A 22,218-nucleotide genomic window follows, 5' to 3' on the forward strand; every position below is an offset into this window, starting at 1 on the left:
TTGGTTTCCGCCTAAAGCGCGGAAACCACTAGAAGCGGCGTCGCTTTGATTTGGTTCCCTCCGTTTGTTTCCCCAATCCCTTTTAAAATGCTGGAAATGCTACGTAGTCTTGCCAGTCACTACGAGTTGGATTAAAAGATGCACATACCAAACGAATTTTTCGAAAGCAAAACTACGCCTCATCAAGGTGTTTAATAGGTCGGCCCTAAAAGTATGTCCTTGGGTGCAGGGGAATATTTTGGGTTAAAACTGAATCCGGTTGATAGTTCCGGCCAAAGCGTAGTCCGTCTAGGACTACAACATGACGTAAAGTGGTTTCCGCTCCCGACCGGATCAAACCCCGTAAAGTGAAGTGATCCCAGACTACCACTGGCCTATTGGGAAAAGAAACCGACATGGCAGGTTTCCCAAAACCCCAAGCAAGGTGTGTCACTTCTGAGGCAACGTGGAAATGACAAAGCTTGACTCATTCAGACAAAAACTATTGCTGTAGGCCTACTTCAGAAAATTCAGAAATACTGGTTTGAAGTCACCATGCCTACGGGCTGAGATAGGCTAGAGAATGGAGATAGACAGTAGCCTAAATAGCCTAGTGAAGCTTACACACGTGCGGTGCTTTAAACAATTATTGGCGTGTGCCACAGCCACCAAAAAGGTAAACACTATAGTTGACAAGTGTAGTTATAAAATTCGCTTTCTGCACGATGTTGTAGATGATGCTTCCCTGTAGGACCTGCCTGTCTATAACTATGAAACGTATTCAACAGTGGGAGACGGCAGTTTGCGCACTTTTGTTTTGCATTTAGCAAACTACAGTCAAGCAAATCAAGATAGCCTATTTGCCATCAACGGCTGTGCGAAATTAAACAAACAAACAAAAAAACTTTACGTAGGTTTGCTGTTGCCACAAAAATAGCTAGAATTCATGTAAAATTCTTTGCGCAAATGGAGGGCTATTAAGTGCACAAACTTCATGTCAGTAAAAAGACTAAATAAAAATCACGAAGCTACATTTTGGAAGAATTCAAGAACAACATTTTGGAAGAATTAAATTCTAACGAAAACGACAAGACACATTTTTGAAACAACCTGCTGACACCGCCACGATTTAACCCTATATTTAGATGACTCTGCTGCTATAGTTGTCATTTCACAAAGCTGAATTACAAAAAGAGACGTTTAAATAAACGTTAACAAACCTCCAGTGTCCACACAGCTAGAATCCTTGAGCTACCTCCAACGCTTAGTGTCCTGTCGGCCTCCTACCTGCCGTACAACAATGAGTGAACCAAAGCACAGGTGTTTCAAAACCATCGGTTCAGTGGGTCCTTATGTCATCAGCAGAGGGCGGGGCTTGACTCCAGGTTGCTTCCTCCTCCACTCATTGGACAGTCTCTTTCTTGCAGCTACACAGCAGTGATGAAGAACTGGACAAGCCTGTTGTTGGACGTTTTTCGGTTAAACTGGTTATAGGTGTTGAGGAAATGTCATCACTTTTCTTTGGCGAGGATGTTGAAACGTGCATAGGGAAAGAATCATGGATCCTCCTGGGAGTGGGAGGTTTCTCTGATACCAGAGGAGGCTGTTCCCATAAACCAAAGCAATAACATCCATAAATAGGCTATTATTTTATGTCTATGATCACAAGCAAAGGTAGCCTAACTATAAGGACCAATAACAACAACATATCTTATTATTGGGGATGAACATTAAATAGAGGAAAACCTGTAACGAAAGATAAATAATGGAAGCATAATTACAATTAACAAAAAAGATTTAATGGATCAGATAGATACTGACGAAAGACAAATGAGCTTTGTGGCGGTTTCAATGAGCTGAAACAGTATATAAAACACTAGACATTTAAATGCTTTTTCAAAATCATATATACATTAATTTTTTGTTCCCAATCCCACCACTGAAAAACTAAACAGCCCCCCTTGACAAAGTACTTATAAAGTACAATCATTGGAATGAGAATCATTACATTATGATTCATTATATTTATAAAAATCATACATGACCATTTTAATCTCTGTGGTGCTGTGTGAAATACAAGTGCAGCACTACAGCATTCCAGGTGGGTGCATGTAAATTAGGTCAATTTGTTAAAGAGGGAGGGTGAAAGTGGTTTCAGTATAACTCTCACTTTAAACAATCATGACAAAAGAACTTGCAAAACAAATGCAAATCAAATGTATCCAGGAATGGAAGAAAAAAAAACACACACACACACACACTGAAGTGGTGTTACCTGTACTACTGCCAACTTATTTCTTATTTTATGCATAAATGTTAGAATCCTCCAACTGTTGTTGTATGACAACGACAAGGTAACCGTTTTCTACAGGCATGCAACATCCTGTGGGTATGTCAAAAGTTCAAAATGTTATTTGAGTTTGAAGGTAGTAGTCTTCTGCAGTGGCACGATGCATATCCAGAGACAGTGGCACGATGCATATCCAGAGACCTCTTATTCGTCTTTTTCATTAATCGTTTCCTTAGACCTCATTTAAGGCATGTGTCACATTTTGTGGTGAGGGACATGTGCACAGACCTGTATATGTCCACATCATATGGAAAACAACAATAGTCTTCATCAATGCTCCTTGTATCTTCCAAGGCAGGCACCTGCACAGTACATCATATGGATAACAACACTAGACTGCATCAATGCTCCATGCGTCTTCATAGGCAGACACCTGCACACTGCACAGTACACCACATGGATAGCAACACTAGTCTTCATCACTGCTCCATGCATCTTCAAAGGCAGGGTTCACTGAAGATTGTCTAGCAGCAGCATCCTGAAGGGACCAACACATTCAAGTCATTATACAGAATCAGAATCAACTTCATTGTCACATCACAGGTTTACAAGTGAAAAAGGTCGGTGACATTTGTTTTCGTGACATCTCCATTGTCATTAGTTATTTACAGAAAGAATACAGTCAACATGGTTATATGAGGCCAGGACTTTCTCAAATATCTTCAACATTAGTGGAATGCAGCATGGCCTGACTGATGGGAGGAGTTGTGTATGAGGGTGGAAGCAGTAGATTTGTCAGCCAGGTGTTGAAATTTACAAGGCATGGCCCACCTATGATGTAATCTCTCTGTGTGTACTATGTCTGGTTACACAGAGACAGAGGATTAGGGCATTTCTCTCTCCACTGTAATAAACTAGACTAACAAGAACTATCAGAGATAAAAGATTTCCACCAACTGATGCATCTGGGAAAATCTATATTCAATTAATGAGTTTGTATGCCAGAGAAAACCATCAGTAACAAACATAAGACCACTGTTTTGAAAACCAGCCCTGATACTATCCCACATGAAGGACAGCCCTGCAATCTTTGTATTGCTTCTATGAAGCGGTTAAGCCCTTTGCACACAGGCGCATTTAACCGCACGGATAAAACTGACAATATAATTTTTTGAAAAGAAAACAATGATTCTCTATGACCTCATGCACACCAGCTCCGAATTAGCCGTGCGACGAGTGGCTGCCGCCGTGCGTTTTTTTCTCGATCGAACCCAGTTCGATTCGTGCGTCTTGTCACATGCGGTAAAAAACTCATCACTCCTTTTATGACTCCTTTTTGGATCCGCAGCGCCGATTCCGCACAGCCTTGCACACCAAATCCAATGCGTTTTATTCATGCCGCAAACGAAAAAAACGCAACTGTCCTGTGTGCAAAGGGCTTTACTATCCTATCCTACAATATAAAATTAAGGAACCTCTGTCCGTCATTCTGTCTGATCCGCATTTCTCTCCCTCAATGGATTGAGCAATAGACCTGAACTTCCACACAGGCATTGGCCATTAGCAGTGACAGTGACGAAGGCCATTTTTCAGTTTTCTCAAATTTAAGCTGTTTATTGATGTGTTTGTGAACGGTCCTTCAGGCTATGGGATCTGTAGTAGTAGGCTGGTATGGACAAGTTTCGGAAATTTCCAAATTGTTTACACCCAGTTTGACAACTGAATTTAGATAGTAGACACCAGATATAGCATCAGTAGGCGGAGAGTTCTGATTGTCTGGCTACACAAGACAAACCAAAACTGCCTTTAAATTCAGAACACTCCCATTAACCACATTAAACAACAACATTGAGACAAATGTGATGGGGAACGTGCCAGTATTTGATTGTGTAACACTCCCATTACAACAACAAATAGTTTTCTGAATTTTAAGAGTACTCATCGCACCTTCTTCAAGTCTCTTGCCTCCTCCTCAATGTCTGGGCTACGAAGGACAGGGACCCATGCCAATACATTACAGTCTTTACCTCCACTGTACAGTTCCTGGAAAGGCAATAACACAGGATGGCTCATCATTCAAATCAATGTCATGTTAAACCAATAACCGACAGATGAAATGACAGAGACAAGCCCTTATTAGTACTAGTTTTCAGGGGAGTTTTTTTGTGGAGTAAAAGTACAATATTTAGATCCAAGATGTTGAGGAATACCTCAAAAGTGTACTTAAGTACAGTACTTAAGTAAATGTACTTAGTTAATTTCCACCACTGATTACTACTGTACTATACATCAACTGCACCTTGCACACACTGAAATAATGACATGATCACAAGGGGGCAAGCCAGCTTTGAATAAGCAATTCAGTTGGGAGGTAACGTAAATTAAATATTGCACGCAAATTCGCAAACTGTCAATGCGACAAGTTGCTCCTATCTACAATATGAAGGATTCTTCCTTTTTAGAAGGAAAACCGCAGATTTCACTGAAAACACATCCACTCCCTTCTGAGCACTGCAGCACTGAAGGTATTTTCCTTTACATGAGCAAAGGAACGTCCAAAAGAATGGAGGCAAAATACATTTCCATCAGGTATGACAAGCTGTTAGGCTGCATTCTTAGAAATGTACAGTAGGTTGCATTCTTAGAAATGTAGGCTGATAACTCAGTCATGGTTGGATAACACGGTTGATAACTTATGCCATTGTTAAAATGTCTATAATCAAATAGATGATTTAGCATTTAAACTAGTGTTGTTGCCCCGTTGACTTCTTTCTGACACTCATCTAATTGATAGTGGAAATGACATTCATAACAATGTTATGAGTGGGTCACAAATAATTCAGTGCGACACCAGGTGTACAGTATGGGAGAGATATTTGCGTGAGATCTCCCGACTGTTAAATAAACTCAACGCACAGCTTTTGTGAGACACATACCATTTACACAGAGAGAGGAAGTGCAGACATAGGCCTAGAGAGGATGAGATCTTATCACACAATGTGTGTAATTTAGAGTGGTTAAATGTATCCCAGAATATATTGACTTTAATAAGTAATCTATCACAGGGAAGTGGGACTACCATGGTAACTGTATACATTACTGGCGGGCCTGGCGGCCATAACTACAATGACAAGACAACACAGTTGAAAATTGCAGAAGGGCACTGATACAAACTATATTTCACCGGCATGCAGGACGACACATCCAGACACAGCCAGACACAGTACCTGGTGGTTTGGGTGGAATTCGCAGCAGTCAACATTGTTGTAGTGCCCTCTCAGCATGGTGACCAGCTTTCCTGTATGGAGGCCATACACTGCCACTGAGCTGCCGCATGGCACAAACACAAACTCTGGGCTGCAGCCACCGGACACTGTGAACTTTAAACCCTTACGGCTCTCATTGGATACTTTCCCATAATTCACCTGGGGGACAAATGGAGTGTTCAAAACAAAGTAAGACATACAAGATTGAGAGTATGTTTGTGGCACAGGCTTCCACACACGTTTCTTGCCTCATAACCATCACTCACTCACTTAAGTAACATAGTCTTCAATGTCACACAGAGCTGGTGGAGCTAGTTATAACAATACAAGTGAGCTCAACCATTTTTGCACGCACGCACGCACGCACGTAGGTTACACACATCCAAGTAGAAGGTGCTGTGCAGAAATGAATAATCTAGAAAAGAGGTCTGCAAGTACGTTTGGTTCTCGGGCCAGTTGTTTTCTACGTCATTAAATGGTGGGAAGGAATACAATATGGAAGAAACTTCAGGTTACACTGAAACTGTACTGACACTTTGTTCATCAAAAAGTTTAAAAATAACATTTTATCTGGAGACAAACAGTCATACTCCTTTTCAAGTTTTTATCCCAGTCTAAAGAGGAAGGTTGACAGTGAAAACATAATACATTCTACCACTTTTTGAGGTCACATGTTCAAATACTGGATTCTGATTGGCTTAAAACAGTGGTTTTAAGCCAATCTGTGTGTTGTGTAGCACTCGGCTTCGCCTCGTGCCACAACCCTGAAACAGTGGTAAATCAGCCAACAACCCACTCCCTCTCAAGGTAAATGGCTTACACAATGAATAAAATAAGCTATGATAAAAGCTGGAGCGATCCTCTACCCAGGGCCAAGCATTGCGTTTCAGCGCTCTTGGTGTCCAGTTGTTTTTGTCTGAGGGGTGCTTGAATCAGAAAATAGTTCAACTTTTGGAAAGAAGCTCTGATCAGCAGTGCCACATTTGATTATCCGACATCCCAGTCATTTATGACATACCTTTTAATCGTTACCGAAACCATGAAAAGTCCATGTTTACCGTGATTTCAGCAGTTTGTGCTATTAATGCAGATGACACGATGTTTGAGCACAGCAACAGTTGATAGGTTGAACGTTGCAGACTTCCAAAGTGCTCCTCCGTTCATAAAACGCTTTCTGTGGACATGACCCCTGAGGATGCACTGCCTTAATAAAAATAGAGCTTTCCATTCTGGTTAATATTACCTATGTCATGTCTCTCACACACACAGTTTAACACATCCATCCTACCAGTGTGTTCTCTCCTGTAGCACTGTTCCACAGTCGCATACGGTTGTCTGTACCCGTAGTGAGGAGGAAGAGACCATCACCACTAAAACACAGGCCGTTCACTCTGCCATCATGGGCTGTGTTCACTGGATAGAGAAAGGTAACCATGTCAATGATATTTTAGTGTACTCACAACTGTAAACTGTAAGTGATCTCTACAGTACACGTACACACACACACACACACACACACACACACACACACACACACACACACACACACACACACACACACACACACACACACACACACACACACACACACACACACACACACACACACACACACACACACACACACACACACACACACACAGAGCTGTGTCTGTGTTACTGTTCACCCCAGTGGTGAACAGTAACGGTAGTCTACTTTTAATTGATATTTTAATTACTTGTTTCTTTTAAGCATAGCTTTGTTCAATTTGTTGAAGTCTTCAAGTATGAATAGTTCTGAGTAAGAATGATCACCTGTCACCACCAGGAAGCTGTTTCACCTCATTGTTGTTTACATTTACTGCATAAGTGCACTTTCAACTTTAACCACTTGAACTTCTCCTGAACTTGGACATTTGCAGAAAAAGGAGATTTACAAGCTCACAACACTTTGCGTTAATAGTTACTTTAAAGCATAGCTTGAATAGTTTGACCAGGCTGAAAAGTCTCCCCTGTTACCACTAGAGAGCCGTTTCACCTGCAGAAGTGCACTTATTTTCACCTTGTTTAATCACTTGAAACCTAGCATCCCTTATCTTGCGAGAAAAAGACAGGACCAAGTACAGAGCCAACCCCGGTCAAGTTGACTAATTATAGAGGGTTACTGTAGTTTCTTGTTCAAAGTCTTTGCTTGGCTGTGAATTACTGTAATACATACTGTATATGTACTGTACGTGTATGTAAAATAATCCACAGTAAAGGACTATCTTCTCATTAATAGCACACCCTTGTTGTGATACAGTCGAGATGTGATGCATAATAATTCAGATATGTGCAGAATGTTGAACTATGACCTAGAGAAGAGAACGATTCATCTTGGCTTGGTTGACCTGAATAGCTGAGTGATTACACATTAAGTGACAGGTGAACATGGAGGCGTTTTTGAGGTTAAATCACTTCTGTACACAGCACGTTTGAATTATACTACTGAAGCTGTCACATTATGACTGTGATCACCATAAGTGACATAATAAATAAGTCCAGTGGAAAGTGTTTGGCTTATATGGGGGAGTACAATACCAAAAGAAATCCTCAAGTTAGCTGTCAGACTTCACTTCCGTTCACTCCAGTTGTTTCAGGCAACTTGTGTTTTCTATGTTGACATTCCTCTCTGTCAGTATAACTCTAAGCTTTTAAGTCTAGATTTATAGAAACAACTGACTGTGATCCAACCTCCTTCAAAACAATTCAAAAAAGTACTATTGACAGAGGAAGGGAATGGTAGAAATGACAGTACCTGCCTCAGAGGCGGCTTTGGATTTGTCCCCATTGTGCTGGTCTAGTGTGAACAGACTGCCAGCAGCTCGCCGCACATCCCATACCCTCACCCTGCTGTCCGCACTGAAACAAAGAAAGGAGTAGTGAGGAAGTTAGTTTAAAAACCTTTAAATCAGGGGTCTTCAACGTTTTCAGGCCAAGGACCCCTTAGTTGAGAGAGAGATGAAGCAGGGACCCCCACAACCTGTTCATAGATTCCATATAGTTTCATTGTTTGACAGCACAATCGTCAGTGTATTTTGGATTCATGTCAATTTGTGTTTTTAGATATTTAACCACTTGAGCCGTCATTACCTAAAAAACTTGACCTTTCACCCTGTACTTAGTCTGCTCTTTTCCCCTCTACACCAAACCTCTTTGCCGAAAATAGCCGATCTACAAGCTCACAACATTGTGAGCTGGTAGATCTGCTATTTTTGCAACAGTTCTCAGAATATGGACACTAGGGTTCAAGTTGTTGCTAAAAGGATTGGAAGATTTGGAGGACCCCCTGTAGTAACTGTGAGGACCCCTAAGGGTCCCGGACCCCCTGTTGAAGACCCCTGCTTTAAATTATAACCATTCATACAGAATTAATAATCTCAATGATCAAGTATGAAAAGGTATTTTCATAGTGAGCTACATAAAGCTACATGAGCTACTGTACATAAAAAAAGACTAGCCCTTACCCGTTCAAAGATATGAGCTCCAAAATGATGTGCAGTGTGTGGGTTATGGGATGTGCACTGTGCATACAGTATATGAGGGATGGAAAGTAACTTTAACTGGTGCTTGCATGATAATATGTAGGAGCATCAATGTAAGAAATACCCGTTTCGTTTAATGGCTAACCCCCCCCCGCCCGCCCGCCCGCCTGCACACACACACAGACTCCCCCCCCCCCCCCCCCCGTGTGTGTGTGTGTGTGTGTGTGTGTGTGTGTGTGTTTGTGTGTGATTGTGCATGGCCTGAACAACAGCGCCCCTCCCTTAACATGTGTGGTCACAAAAGGTACTGTAGGCTAAATAGATATAGATACACCATAAAAATGCTATTATACAGCATACGATTTGTGAAAGTGACAAACGGGCTTCACAGTTATGTCAGGTGTGTTCATATGCTGATGGTGATGCGATTTCAGATCAATTGCTCCAGCCACCGAGGAGAAACGCTGTTTCATACAGACAGACACTCACTCAGACAGACATTCGCAAAATTATAGTATAGATAGGGTGGGTGGAAACAGGGGATCAATTCCTCCACGGTGCATCCAGCTTGGCTAGGCTTGGCCAACTAACACAAATGGCAACGTTAGCAAGTGGGAAGCTGGCAGGGGAGGGCAATCTCTGTCACTGCCAAAGCAATTCCTACAGGTTGATTGGGGCAACAGGAAAGGTGGGCACCAAAACATTCTGAGCACTTATTATTATTCTGAGCACTAGGGATAACTGGGCGCTAGGAATAGTAGGCACTAGGGAAATGTGGTCACCAGGAAGAGTCGGAGTGGGCACCTTATGTCTTACGATTCGTTTCTGGAGAAAGCGTTTGCATATTTTTTTTTACTTATTATACGTTTCTGTTGTGCTGTTATTTTAGACCAGGCGTTCACCGTTGTTTCAGCACATGCCGGCACATCAAACTGTATTGCACTGGTGCGTGCCAGTGAGACTGCATTCCGTATGACAGCCATGCTGCTTTGTTGTTGTTGGTAAGTGATATTTACAATTATTACTATCACGTGTCCAGGGTTTGGCAAACAATAGACCAAGCAATAGCAAAAAAAAATGTGTTAGAAAAAATGGGCCTGATGGTGGCACTAAATGGGACAGATCCATGTTGATGACATGACTCTAGACATATTGAGTAGCGCTTTGCGTGATTTCAGGGCAAAATGTGTAGGAGCAGTGTCCAAAAATGTGTTTTGCAAGAATCGGCCTCATGGTGGCGCTAGAAGAGGGCCATGTGAGAAACGAGGAGTTTGGCAGCCAAGAAGTGTGTGTGTGCAAAGTTTGGCATCATAGGGGCAACGGTGGCGGAGATATGAGTAGGGCAAAAGTGTGAATTGACGGACAGACTGACTGACTGACAGCCAGTGGAGGTTTTGATAGTAACTGCGACCTGATGGTCGCAATAAGCTACCGTTATTGGTGCAGATTGTTCCTTCCACACAAATTGGATCAAGACTATCATAGATGTATTTTATCAATAAAATACATATATGATAGCACACCTTTAGGGATGGTGCAATTGAATGCAAAAGTACAATGTCTAATTGCTTACAATAACGTATCAATAAGAAGTTCATTAAGGGCATAGAACAAAAAAAGGTCAACCTGTATGGCTATATTTGTACTGCTGAAAAATATTAGTTTATCTACCAACCTGCGTTCTACAACTTTTGTTTTTAAAAATCAATTTCAGTCCAAAGGGACGGGAGCACACAGATCCCAATGGATTAATTAGCAGATCATAAAGCAGGTGGGTACTCTATCTACCATATGCTAAACTGAACCTCCAAGGGAACAGGTTACCAGAGTATCACTCTACCAGTCTATTTTATTTTTTTATCCCATGCTTTTGTAACCCATTTTTCAACCGGTGTCAATTATCTAATGTAATCCTGGGCGCTACACTCCCTTTGCCAACCTGGGGAGACAAGAGACTGACCTCATGCTTCCTTCTATGCATGAGGAGTCCAAGTCACTTCTTTTCACCTGACAGGGGGGAGTTTCCCCGGTTGGACGTAGCGCGTGGAAGGAACACGTTATTCCAACCAGTTCCTTTCCCCTCCATCAGGCACCCCGTCTGGCCAGGGGGAGGCAAGATAGAGAGGGCTAACTTAGGGAAGCTTTTACTGCAAGGCTGTATCTACGGCCCATGCACATAAAAAGGTGGTACTAACCTGGCAGTGGCCAAGATGTGCTCGTATCTGGGGGACCAACACACAGAAAGGACCTCCCCTCTGTGACCTAAAGTGTAGAATAAATAAATTAATCATTTCAACACTACCTACAGTATACAGTAAGTGGGTCAGTTTCAGTGAATGAATGGTGTAGTCCACTAACCTTGAAGAACGTGAATGCGTGAGCCAGACTTCAGGTCACACAACTGTATTTTAGGGTCTTTCGTGCCAACTATAAACACAGAGAATTAAAAGAAATCAGTGGGAAAGGTTTGTGTTTGAAACAGTATAGTACATACACGCTAATTACATGGCTTATTGAAAAAATATATCCTTTTTGAATCCATGCATGAGTCTGTGTAACCTGGGTTAACTTGGGGGAAAGTATTTGAGCGGAAACACAACGTCAAACGTAGGAGCGATTAGCACCACCCAAAAAACAACTATGGAGTTCCAGGAAAAAGGTGTGGTTAGTGATACCAGCTTTTCATAAACATGAACTATCACACACCTGGCATTCACAGGTGGTTGGATGGCTGGTGATGAGAATGATAAGAAGAATGTATTCAACAATGTGCAAATGATGCCAAGTTTGACTGGGAACCATCATTATTTATCTGGAATAGATATTCAAAAAAGGTTTGTTGACTTTGTTCCTAGTAATGTTGGAAGAAATCTTAATGATTGATTGACTGATTAATTTATTAGCAGCAGTTTTAAACAGTACAGCAGTACAGTGAAAAAAGAGGCGTTGTGAGCTTGTAGATCTTCTATGTTTGGCAAAGAGCTTTGGTGTATTGGGGAAAGAGAGCAGACTAAGTAGAGAGGTCAAGTTTATTAAGTATTGACGGTTCACGTGGTTAAATATCTGAAAACACAAATTGACATGAATCCAACATACACTGATAATTGTGCTGTCAAACGATGAAACTACATGGAATCTATGAACAGGTTGTGGGGGTGCCTGCTTCATCTCTCTCTTAATTAAGGGGTCCTTGGCCTGAAAACCTTTAAGACCCCTGCTCTACACGATCCTGTCAACAACAACATCAAAATACTGCTGGGAAATAAACTAAGAAAGAGAGGTACATAGTGCATGCAAAGGTTAATGCTTAGTTGCGTACACGCATGGTGAATGTGTGTATTCAAAAGGCAACAGTAACCTGTTGGTCCTGCTTAGTGACACGTTGTGCCACCCAGATTCCAACAATCTTTGTCTACAAAAGTCAGTCTCTGTAAACCTTGAAGACCCCGGACTTAGTCCATGTTCAACTCTCCAATGCGTTTTGCTCCCCCCAGGCTCCTGTCATTCTGTGCATGCCATTGGGATTATGACTGGGTCACATCACAATACTACTGTATGTGGAGTGCTGCAGGGAAGCACATGGTAGCAACACTCCAGGCTACCTATTATCACATTCTCTTTGGAGGCCAGGAGTGTTTGTGCCTCTGCATTATGTACTGTACATATACATGGCCCACCTTCACGTAATGCAGCCCACAGGTTAATGTTGGAATAATGATATATTACTGATTTCGGCTGTTACAATCTCAAACATGCAAACATGACCCGCTTTAATTACTTCAGTCTATATTAGTAGCTTGACTAGTACTAGTCTTTTTTATGTCTTATTTAAGTTCCTAAAGTTAACATAAGAACATATAAATGCATTTGAAATTAAATACAAATGTTATTTTTCAGGATTCCAATTAAAAAATAGCTAACAAGTAAAGTATTCCATTTAAAAAATAGCAAAAATAGCCGATCTACAAGCTAAAAACGCATCACGTCTTGAGTTTGTGGATCGGCTATTTTTGCTATTTTTGGCTGTGGTATGCATTGTGGCTCTCTGGAGTGAGAGTGAAAATAAAGTGGCCCTCTCCATCATCAAAGTTGCCCACCACTGGTACAGTATTAGTGTGGGGGAAAACACCAATTTACACTACTACTATTAATTTATGGAACACAGATTACTGAGTACTGTAAACGGGCGGACAAAAACAACTATTTGAGACTAAAGAGATGTGTAGACTTAATATGAAAGACAAAGTGTTATGATGAAAACACTTTGTTCAATAGCATGGATATGACTAGGGATGGAGTCCTAAACAAGGGTAGCTCGATAACCTGATAACAGATTTATTGAGTACCCAGTATCAATAAGCTTTCAAGCTTGTTATCGAGCATAGTGGACCATGATGAAATGTCTGCGTCACTTTGTCACAATATTCGTTGTACCTGTCTGTCTGTCCATTTTATTCCCACAAATGAAGATCCCTGATGTCATTAATATATGACAATTATATATACAATTAATTAAAATATTAACTAGAACTGCACTCTGTTGAGGTGCCAACTTGCACATTGTGTGTGCGCCAGCAGAGCGCGCCATGAGGTGCGCTCAGCACTGGTATCAATGATGATGTTGCCAGAAATGCTGGTCCCTGATTGGGCTACGGGCTTAAACAAAGAAGTACACCAACATACATACCCAGCCGATCACAGTACAGCCCACATCTTTTCAGCCAATTATTATTAGTGTGGTTGCCCAACAGGGTACTAGTGCAGCTTTATTTCTAGATTAACTTTTAGTCAATGAGGAAGCATTCCCGGCGACGTCACCTTTATAGAGTAACCCCATTGACTTGAATTGGAAAGTGTAAAAACAGCAACCACTCGTAATTTCCAGGAATTTCATCTTTCCAGTTATTAATGTGGTTGCCCCTCAGGGCAACACACTATTTATCCTGGCGTTTTTACTCATCTTCCTCTGTGACCCTTCAGCCAATCAGACATCACGATTATATACCCTGATATTGTGATGTCACCCTTTTCCCCCTCCCTGATTGGCTGGACAACCAGATATCTGAACAACTCTGCGGCAGGCACCGCGCCCCCCTTGAGTCCGTACCGAAGCGCGAGTCGAGTTTGAAGCCGGACGGTCCCAAATATGCAAATTACCATTATGTGCAAAGCGGTCAGATCTGTGGCTCTGGACCACCTTGTGTGGACAACCAGATCTCCATATATGCCTATGGGCATATCAGGTTTGTTTATGGTTGTCGGAGTTATAGTGACATACCTATATAGACGTATCAGGTTTGTTTATGGTTATGTCTGGGTGATAGTGACATGCCTATGGGCGTACCGGGTTTGTTTATGGTTATCAGTCAGAGAGATGTGTCCGTGATCCTGCCTATGGGCGTATGGGGTTTGTTCATGATTGTGTCTAAGTCAGAGTGACGCGGCTGTTGCAGGCCGCGCCTCCCTTAAGCCAATTTTAATATAGGATAAGCACATAGTAAAGAAGGATTGGCACATACTTTAAAGAGATCCTGTGGTGGGAAAGGCTTTTCCACTCCTCCATAATAAGTGTGCTACCAATCTGAGAGATGGATTGGTAAGCATTACTTTTCCATCTAACCCCCAGGTAACGTTGCTTGTATTAAAGGGGGTGATTCACATACAGTATCTGTTTTTCATTTTTATATCAATGTCAACATCCAAAGTACATTTTCAAAGTTGATCTTACACTTTGAAAGACATCCTCATCACACCTGTAAAAAGGTATGTATGGTATGTATGTAAATGTATGTAAGGTAAGTATGTAGGTTTATGTTTTGAAATGTCCATGTGGATTCTGTTATGTCAGCAAAAGCCAAGACAATTATTGAGTAACATTAGGAAACATGACGAAAATTAAGTAATGATTTCTATTAGGATTGTAACAGAACATGAAGTTTGTAGGTTGAGATTGCAGGGCATTGAGGTGGCGAATCCCTTGAAATGAGGATGAACATTTACTCCAGTACACATTGGATTCACGTTCTCCAACCTGAATTCCATAAAAGGCTAAATGAGGAGTTATTGATGAATTGTTTCTTGTAATCTAAAAACGTGGAATATTTGTGAGCCTTATAAAATAAAAATGTATATTTCTAATCTTATATGTGGCTATCTAAATCTTTTGAGCGGTGCTAACCGCTCCTACGTCTGGCTTTGTGTGTCCCTATGTCCCTATGTTTGTAGTACGAGACTAACGTCATAGAAAGTAGAGACCAACATCACAACAGCCGCTGTCACGGACAGAACGGCCCATACAAGGACATATGCATGTGTGTTGTGTTTGCTTAACTATATGTATTATTATTGTTGAGTTGTCATCCTTTTTCGTTTGTTATTTGGATTATTTTGTCTATACATTGTTTCCGCTCAGACGGTTTAAACACTGACAAAAGGACAGCAACAAACACGTTTAACTGTTGCTGCTATATATTAAAAGCTATTATATATTAACACTTATGTTGCAATGATTTTTTCTCTTCAATGTCTCGCGTTGCCATGGTTACCATAGACTTCCATGTAATTGTGCAATTGTGTAAAAAGTGCACGCCCATGCCTAGATGATGCACCACGTGTGTAGATGCTGTTCACAGCTTTCAAACAAAAAAATCCGCTTGGAAATCCGTTCAGGCATTCATGATTTATCAGCCATTATGTTTTCTTCAGATGTAAACAAACATGGCTGCCATGTTTGAAAGAATGAGTTGGTATGGGGGTTAAACATGCAATTTCGCGATCGCGATCATGCCTAATACATTTCTGGAGGTCCAAAATCTTTTTTTGAAAAAAAGAAATTTGAAAAAAAAAAACTTTTTTTTTTTCAAAAACGGCCCAAACTCGGGAAACTCGGGGTTGGCACAGCGGTAGTACCAATACAAACTCGGGAAACTCAGGGTTGGCACCATATGTGTTAAAAGAAGCCTTTAAAAGTATTTTGCGAGTGTGGAAAATCCTTTTTTTGATGAAGCATTTATCATGCTATCATGCTGCTTTTAAGCACACAATGTGAATTCTAAAAGACTAAATGAATGATTATGCTCATCACTGGGAATAGTAGAGCTGATTTTGCATGCAAACCTATTTATATACTATACACACACCTGCAATGAGGCTGTGTTTCCTAGCGATGGGAGACATGTGATGACAGTAGACGTTTCCTTCAAACTGGAAGACTTCAGCTGGCTGGAGACACAGAGAAACAAACAGAGAAAGAACAATCAGCTTTAGTCAAGCTACACCACTGCCTTTTGCTGTGGGGAAACAGGCTTTGTAAGTGTGTGCATGTGTGTAGAGTGTGAGTGTGTGTGTGTGAGTGAGTGAGTGAGTGAGTGAGTGAGTGAGTGAGTGAGTGTATGAGAGAGAGAGAGAGAGAGAGAGAGAGAGAGAGAGAGAGAGAGAGAGAGAGAGAGAGAGAGAGAAATTATAGAGAGGGAGAGAGAGAAACCAAGCATGAGGGAGTTAGAGGGGTTTAGCTGTCCCTTTCCTGACCTTCTGGGGTAACCATGACTCCAGTGTAACTCTAGCATGTAACAGGGCCTGCCATATGCAACTTTGTATCAGACAGGCAGAGAAAAGACAAAGGGGAAAATGACAGAGACAGGCAGAGAAAAGAGAAAGTAGATCATTACAGAGGAAGACTTAGAGAGAAAAAAAAAAGAAATGACTCGTATTTAATAAATAATATTATGTACACATACTTATTTGTACTGGCATATACCTATATACATGAAGAAATTACTTGAGTAAAAATTCAAATTCATATTGAAAAAGGAAATGATAAAATATGCTGTTATTAATTCACATTTTAGCTTTTATGAAAGTGAAGTAGGCTATAGTTTTAAAACGTGCGCCTAAGTGGTTAATTCATAATGCACCTTTCCCTTCCTAGAAATTTGGTTGAGTCAAAAGTACAACATTTGTCTTTGAAACTCCTAAAAATCTAAATTACTTGAGTAAAAGTTTCAGACTGCTGTAGAAATAATTATCAAACCAATATAGCCGATTTGCAAGCTCATAGTGCACCGCACTGCAATGCGCTGTGAGCTTGCACGCTGTGAACTTGCAGATCTCCTATTTACGTAAGGAAATAATAAACTATTTAAAGAAAAAATGTAAATAGTGTATCTGTAAATAAGAGAAATGCAAGATCACAACAAGTAGAGCTGCAACACGTTGTGAGCTTGCAGATCTACTTACGGACGGAAAACAATTCCACCTACGTCATCAACCATAGCCAATGTCAGATCGGAGCTGAAGAAATTACCCGGAAATGAATCGATTTCCAAAACCCACGAAGAAGAGAAGACGCTGATGATGTTTTTATAATCACTTATTATTACACAATAACGTGGCTAATAATTGTTTCTTTGTGATGTACATGACATGAAAATTACAGGAATAATAACACGGCTCGTATTGGAGCATGGACATTTCCATGTTCGGCTGCAAATAGTTTCTAATTAGATCTCTGCCAGGCTGGGTGGAATATGGAAAATATCAATGATAAATGTTTATCCCATGACAAAGGATGATGTGTATTGATTTGTGTGACTTTTGGACACAATATGTAGTAGTACAGAAAATGCAAATTGGTGGGAAATCTAGTTAGGCAAAAATGGGTCACCTACAGTATGCTGTATACGATATTGGAATGCGTAGGGAAGGAGCGGTAGCGAGCGAGTCGAGTGTTGCGAGCCGACTCAGCGCCGTTACCAAGATATGTTCAGTTATGGACAGAATAGTAAATCTTCATCCCCCCGACTTTCTGCACCTCCGCGGTCCAAGTGAACACAGCAGAGCGCTCCCAACCTCCGTTCAGCCAATCACAAGCCACGGATTCTTAATTTATTCACAACCGTATCCTACGGACTCCGTTATCGCATACTGCATAGGGAGTCATGATCAAAGGAATTCAACACAAGTGTTATTGTACAATCTCTGAACACACACACAGGTGCAGTAATATAGAACATTTTAATGCATCGTGAGTGCATTGTACAATCGAATCACAAGGGCAGTGAGGATTCACTTCTCTAAATCAGTAGTTCTCAACCTGTGGGTCGGGAGTCGGGACCCCCAGGGGTGTCCCCAAATTATTTTGGGGGGTCCCCAGATGATGAACTTGTTTTCTCACTCAACAGTAAACAAACAAACATAAAGTTTAAGTGTATAATGAGGGCATGTGCAGAGGGCATCTGCACATTTCTAAAGTGACAATGTAAGGACTTTTTAATACATCTAAAATGACAAATTAAACATTGACCAAATGTTAGAGGCAGAAATTGGGAAAACAGCCGATCTACATGCTCGCAAGTCGCAACGCAATGCGTTGTGAAAATGTAGATCTGCTATTTTCACAATAGAACCGTGTTATACAAAATGTAATGCCTCAACTCTTAGTGCTTGGCAGGGTGTGTGGGGGGGGGGTCCCCAGTTAAAATATGATTATTTTGGGGGTCACAGCCTGAAAAGGTTGAGAACCACTGCTCTAAATAAGACTTAAAGAGACAGTTGACAGTGATTCAGTTGAATAAATAACTCCACGTGCTTTAATACACATGCATTTGCATGTCATACAAATGTAAACCTTTATTACATAAGACGTGTGACAAATGCTGTCTTACCTTCAGTGTCTCTGTGTCCCACACCTTCATGGTCTTGTCAAAGGAACTTGAGACAAACATGCCTGTGTCATGAGGATACCACTGGACCGTCTCTACGCTGAACTTGTGGACATACTTACTGGACCTGAAACAAAAAACATATCAAATCTTCCCCAAATGCTCAAGACTGATCAACAGAAAGCATGTGTTTGAGGATTTTTGTAATGAAACCAATGCAACAAAATGTCAACTGTCAGTGTAATGCTGCCCTCTAGTGGGCTATATAGGTGGGGAAGTGAGATTCACCTGCCTACTGTGCAGATGGCCTTGCAGGTGTACTGAGGTTTCCTGCTGTAGTTCTCCAGGTCATAGATGACTATTACACCATCTGCTCCTCCTGATAACATACTGGTCAACAGAGAGGGTTGGGTTCAGACACTGGAGCGCTCCATGAGAAATGGGCCCCGACACCTTTTTGGTTCTGGAATCGTGGCTTAAACGTGCAGCAGGCAACTTTAATTCAATTAGCACAAACTGGATTTTCTAAGTAAAATTAGCTACAGTATCTCCAATTTTCATGTTGTATTATATTTTATTACCTCTTTGAAGATGTAGAATTCTCAAATAAACAAGACTCTTTTCATGAAAAGTTTTATCCAAACCACTCTTTTGTTCAAATTGTTTCAACCACTATCTAGAGTCGCAGGAAAGAAACTCGCCGAGATTTTTATTCTTGTATTTGTTTTCCTGAGAATAAGGTTACAAATAACTTTCGGATTACGCGTATCTTTCTGAGGTTAAGATTAGGAATAGGGTTAGATTTTGGCACCGTTTTACTGAGGTTAAGGTTAGGAATAAGGTTAGGTTTAACCGTTTAGGCATAGTTTACAGAGTTATATAAGGATATTAAGGATCTCAATGGAAAATAACAAATAAGCCTAGCTTTACCTGAGTTTCCTTTTAGTTGACATTGTATCAGTGAACTGTACTGTCATGAAACTGTACCTTTTCCTAACCAAAACTTCTAATAAATACCTCAACTCTTCTGGTATTCCTATCTATTATAGCAATTCATGTAAAGGTGATGCAAAACAACTAACTCCTGAAAGGTTAAAAATCTGCTTATTATCAAATCAAAATCCTCGCCATATTTAAATCCCTGTGACGCCACGACAAGCTTAAAAAGATATTATTAAATTAAGAATAAAAACAAGATATTACATTATTAGCAGTTAGTACATCATCGGCTGCTACAAGCCAATTAATCATTTGCACATGATTGACAGGCATGCCCCTCGCATGTAGTTCATAGAGCTGTACTGACTGTTCAAGAGATGCTGGGACCGGTGAGATGTTGTAGTCTGTATTCTCCTTCACATCATTTGAATTACTAATACAGTAGCTGGCAGACTGTTATAAACATTGAACAATGTTACTACAGGAATGTTACCTACATTACTTTTAAGAGTGCAGATGATCCAGTCTTTATGCAATATCATACAGGAAGTAAGTGCATTGCCCTATTGAATTTTGCATATTGGCATCACAATTTAGGAAAAAAGTAAGAATAAACCCAGCACACTTACTATCTGCCTTCAATCACTTCAATGTCAATGGTATTGACTCCGTTGCAATGGATTCTTTCCACATCTCTGTCAGGATTCAGTTCCAGATTGAGAATCCTTTTAAACAAGTAAGGAAAAAGATGGACACCCACCTCTTAGCATTTCCAATGTCATTAGTATTACACAAGTTAATAAACAGATTAATTTGTGTACATTATTTTCTCTGATCTTTGACTTAAAAGCACAACGAGTCAACAACCCTTTGGGAGAGGTTTGGGTTTTGTTTGTATTTGTACTAGTTACCCTCCCATGTAGCCGCAAATTGCAACACCAGATTTATTTTTAATCAGATTTAAACATCAGTTTTAAAATAAATCTAGTGTTGCAATTTGCGGCTACCTCCCATGGTGCAGTGTAACTCCAATACATAAAGATATCCTGAACTGATAATCCAAAATGGTACGAAAATTGTAGTCTTTGTTATTAATAATAAAGGGTCTTGTTGCATTGCATAACAAAATACATTTATTTTGAGCGTGACAACAATGTGAATACTGTAAAACCCTCAGTGATGATTTGTCCATTTGTAAACCCAGAGATAGAGATCAAATGTAACCAAATGGACAGAGGATTTTACTGTGTGCACTGTCAGGGGCGTCACAAGGGGAGGGAAGTGGGACTGAGTTACTAGGGCCCAAGGTGGAGGGACCTGGAATTATTTTAAACTTACAACCTTGCAGCGCGGCACTCAAGCTTGTAGATCTGCTATTTTTAAAAAGTCGTGAAAATGTGTCTATATATATCTTTTAAGCGAACATTTTTAACTAAAATTTTGCTTCTGGGGGGGTCCCTGGAACTAGATATTTTGAGATGGGGGTCCGTAGGTAGCCAAATACATATCATTTTGGGGGTCCTTCACATGAAAATGTTTGAGCACCACTGACATAGAAACATAGGTTTTTCAAAAAACCTATTTGAAATATTGAAAGACTTGAACAAAATGTAACGTTCACGATCTTTCAAAAATAGCAGATCTACAAGCTTGCAGCGCGGCACCAACTTGGATATTTTTCAATAGTGAAAGCACAAAATAACGCGTAATAATGAGTTCCCAGTCTAAATGGGTTAAACCCCCCCCCCCCCCCCTATGAAGAACATTCATGGGGGGGGGGCCGCAATAAATCCTTGTACCCAGGGCCCAGAATTTGGTGCAACACCCCTGGATAGAGTTAGAGTACAAATGTAACCAAATGGACTGAGGATTTTACTGTGTGCACTGTAGTAGGGTTAGGTTATTTATTTACCTCCTGGTTGACTCTGCTCGTCTCAGACGGAGAGGGTCGTCCAGTCCAGCTTGTCTAGCTGACAGAAAGCCCAGCATTGTTTCTGCCCGAACACAACAGAGCCTACGGTTGTTGTTTCAGACCACAGACCAGACTCAGTGTTTTATGCTTATGTGTTGTTAAAGACCCTGTACAAACTAGCTAATGCTAAAGCTAGCCAATTTGAATTAAACTGAATCCAATAGCGTGCGTTATAAACTTTGTTGACCAAATTATATCATGTTCTATGTGTCTTGCGCTACATAAAAACTGCAACGGCATTGTGTCAAACACGCAATATATCGATTTAAGTGTTCATTTGAACTCAAATTCTAAATACATTTGGGTTTATGGGTTATGCTACTGTGTGTACTATCGAAAAACAAAAGAAGAAAAACATTGCGCGGCCATGTTGATACGTGACGTCAGTAAGTGGCATGTACAATAAATGCTGTCATTGGCTGGTGTCAACCTGCCATCCAATCACAGAACGGTTTACTCTGTCTCGTCCGTTCCATAAAGGTATTCATTAAAACTAAATATTCAAATATTTATTTTCACAGCATCAACGGTTTTATGGTCGTCATTCGCCAGGATCCTTGATGGCTTGATTCTATGCTTAAAATAATTGATATAAATGTTTTTCTATGGG

General features: G+C 40.7%; 1 protein-coding gene across 1 annotated transcript; it reads right to left on the bottom strand.

Annotated features, from left to right (window-relative positions):
- Positions 1-1,889: 1,889 nt before the first annotated feature.
- ercc8 (excision repair cross-complementation group 8) lies at positions 1,890-21,931 on the bottom strand. Its single transcript, XM_080739154.1, has 12 exons — positions 21,549-21,931; positions 20,266-20,361; positions 18,986-19,087; positions 18,701-18,824; positions 16,178-16,259; positions 11,397-11,465; positions 11,234-11,300; positions 8,312-8,415; positions 6,824-6,948; positions 5,497-5,694; positions 4,217-4,312; positions 1,890-2,807 (listed from the first exon to the last, which is right to left on the bottom strand). The coding sequence occupies exons 1-12, from the start codon at positions 21,623-21,625 to the stop codon at positions 2,739-2,741; spliced, it is 1,209 nt and encodes a 402-aa protein (XP_080595280.1). The 5' UTR covers positions 21,626-21,931; the 3' UTR covers positions 1,890-2,738.
- Positions 21,932-22,218: the final 287 nt, after the last annotated feature.

Source organism: Nannobrachium achirus (assembly GCF_963921795.1).
Source record: "Nannobrachium achirus genome assembly, chromosome: 12".
Taxonomy (NCBI): domain Eukaryota; kingdom Metazoa; phylum Chordata; class Actinopteri; order Myctophiformes; family Myctophidae; genus Nannobrachium; species Nannobrachium achirus.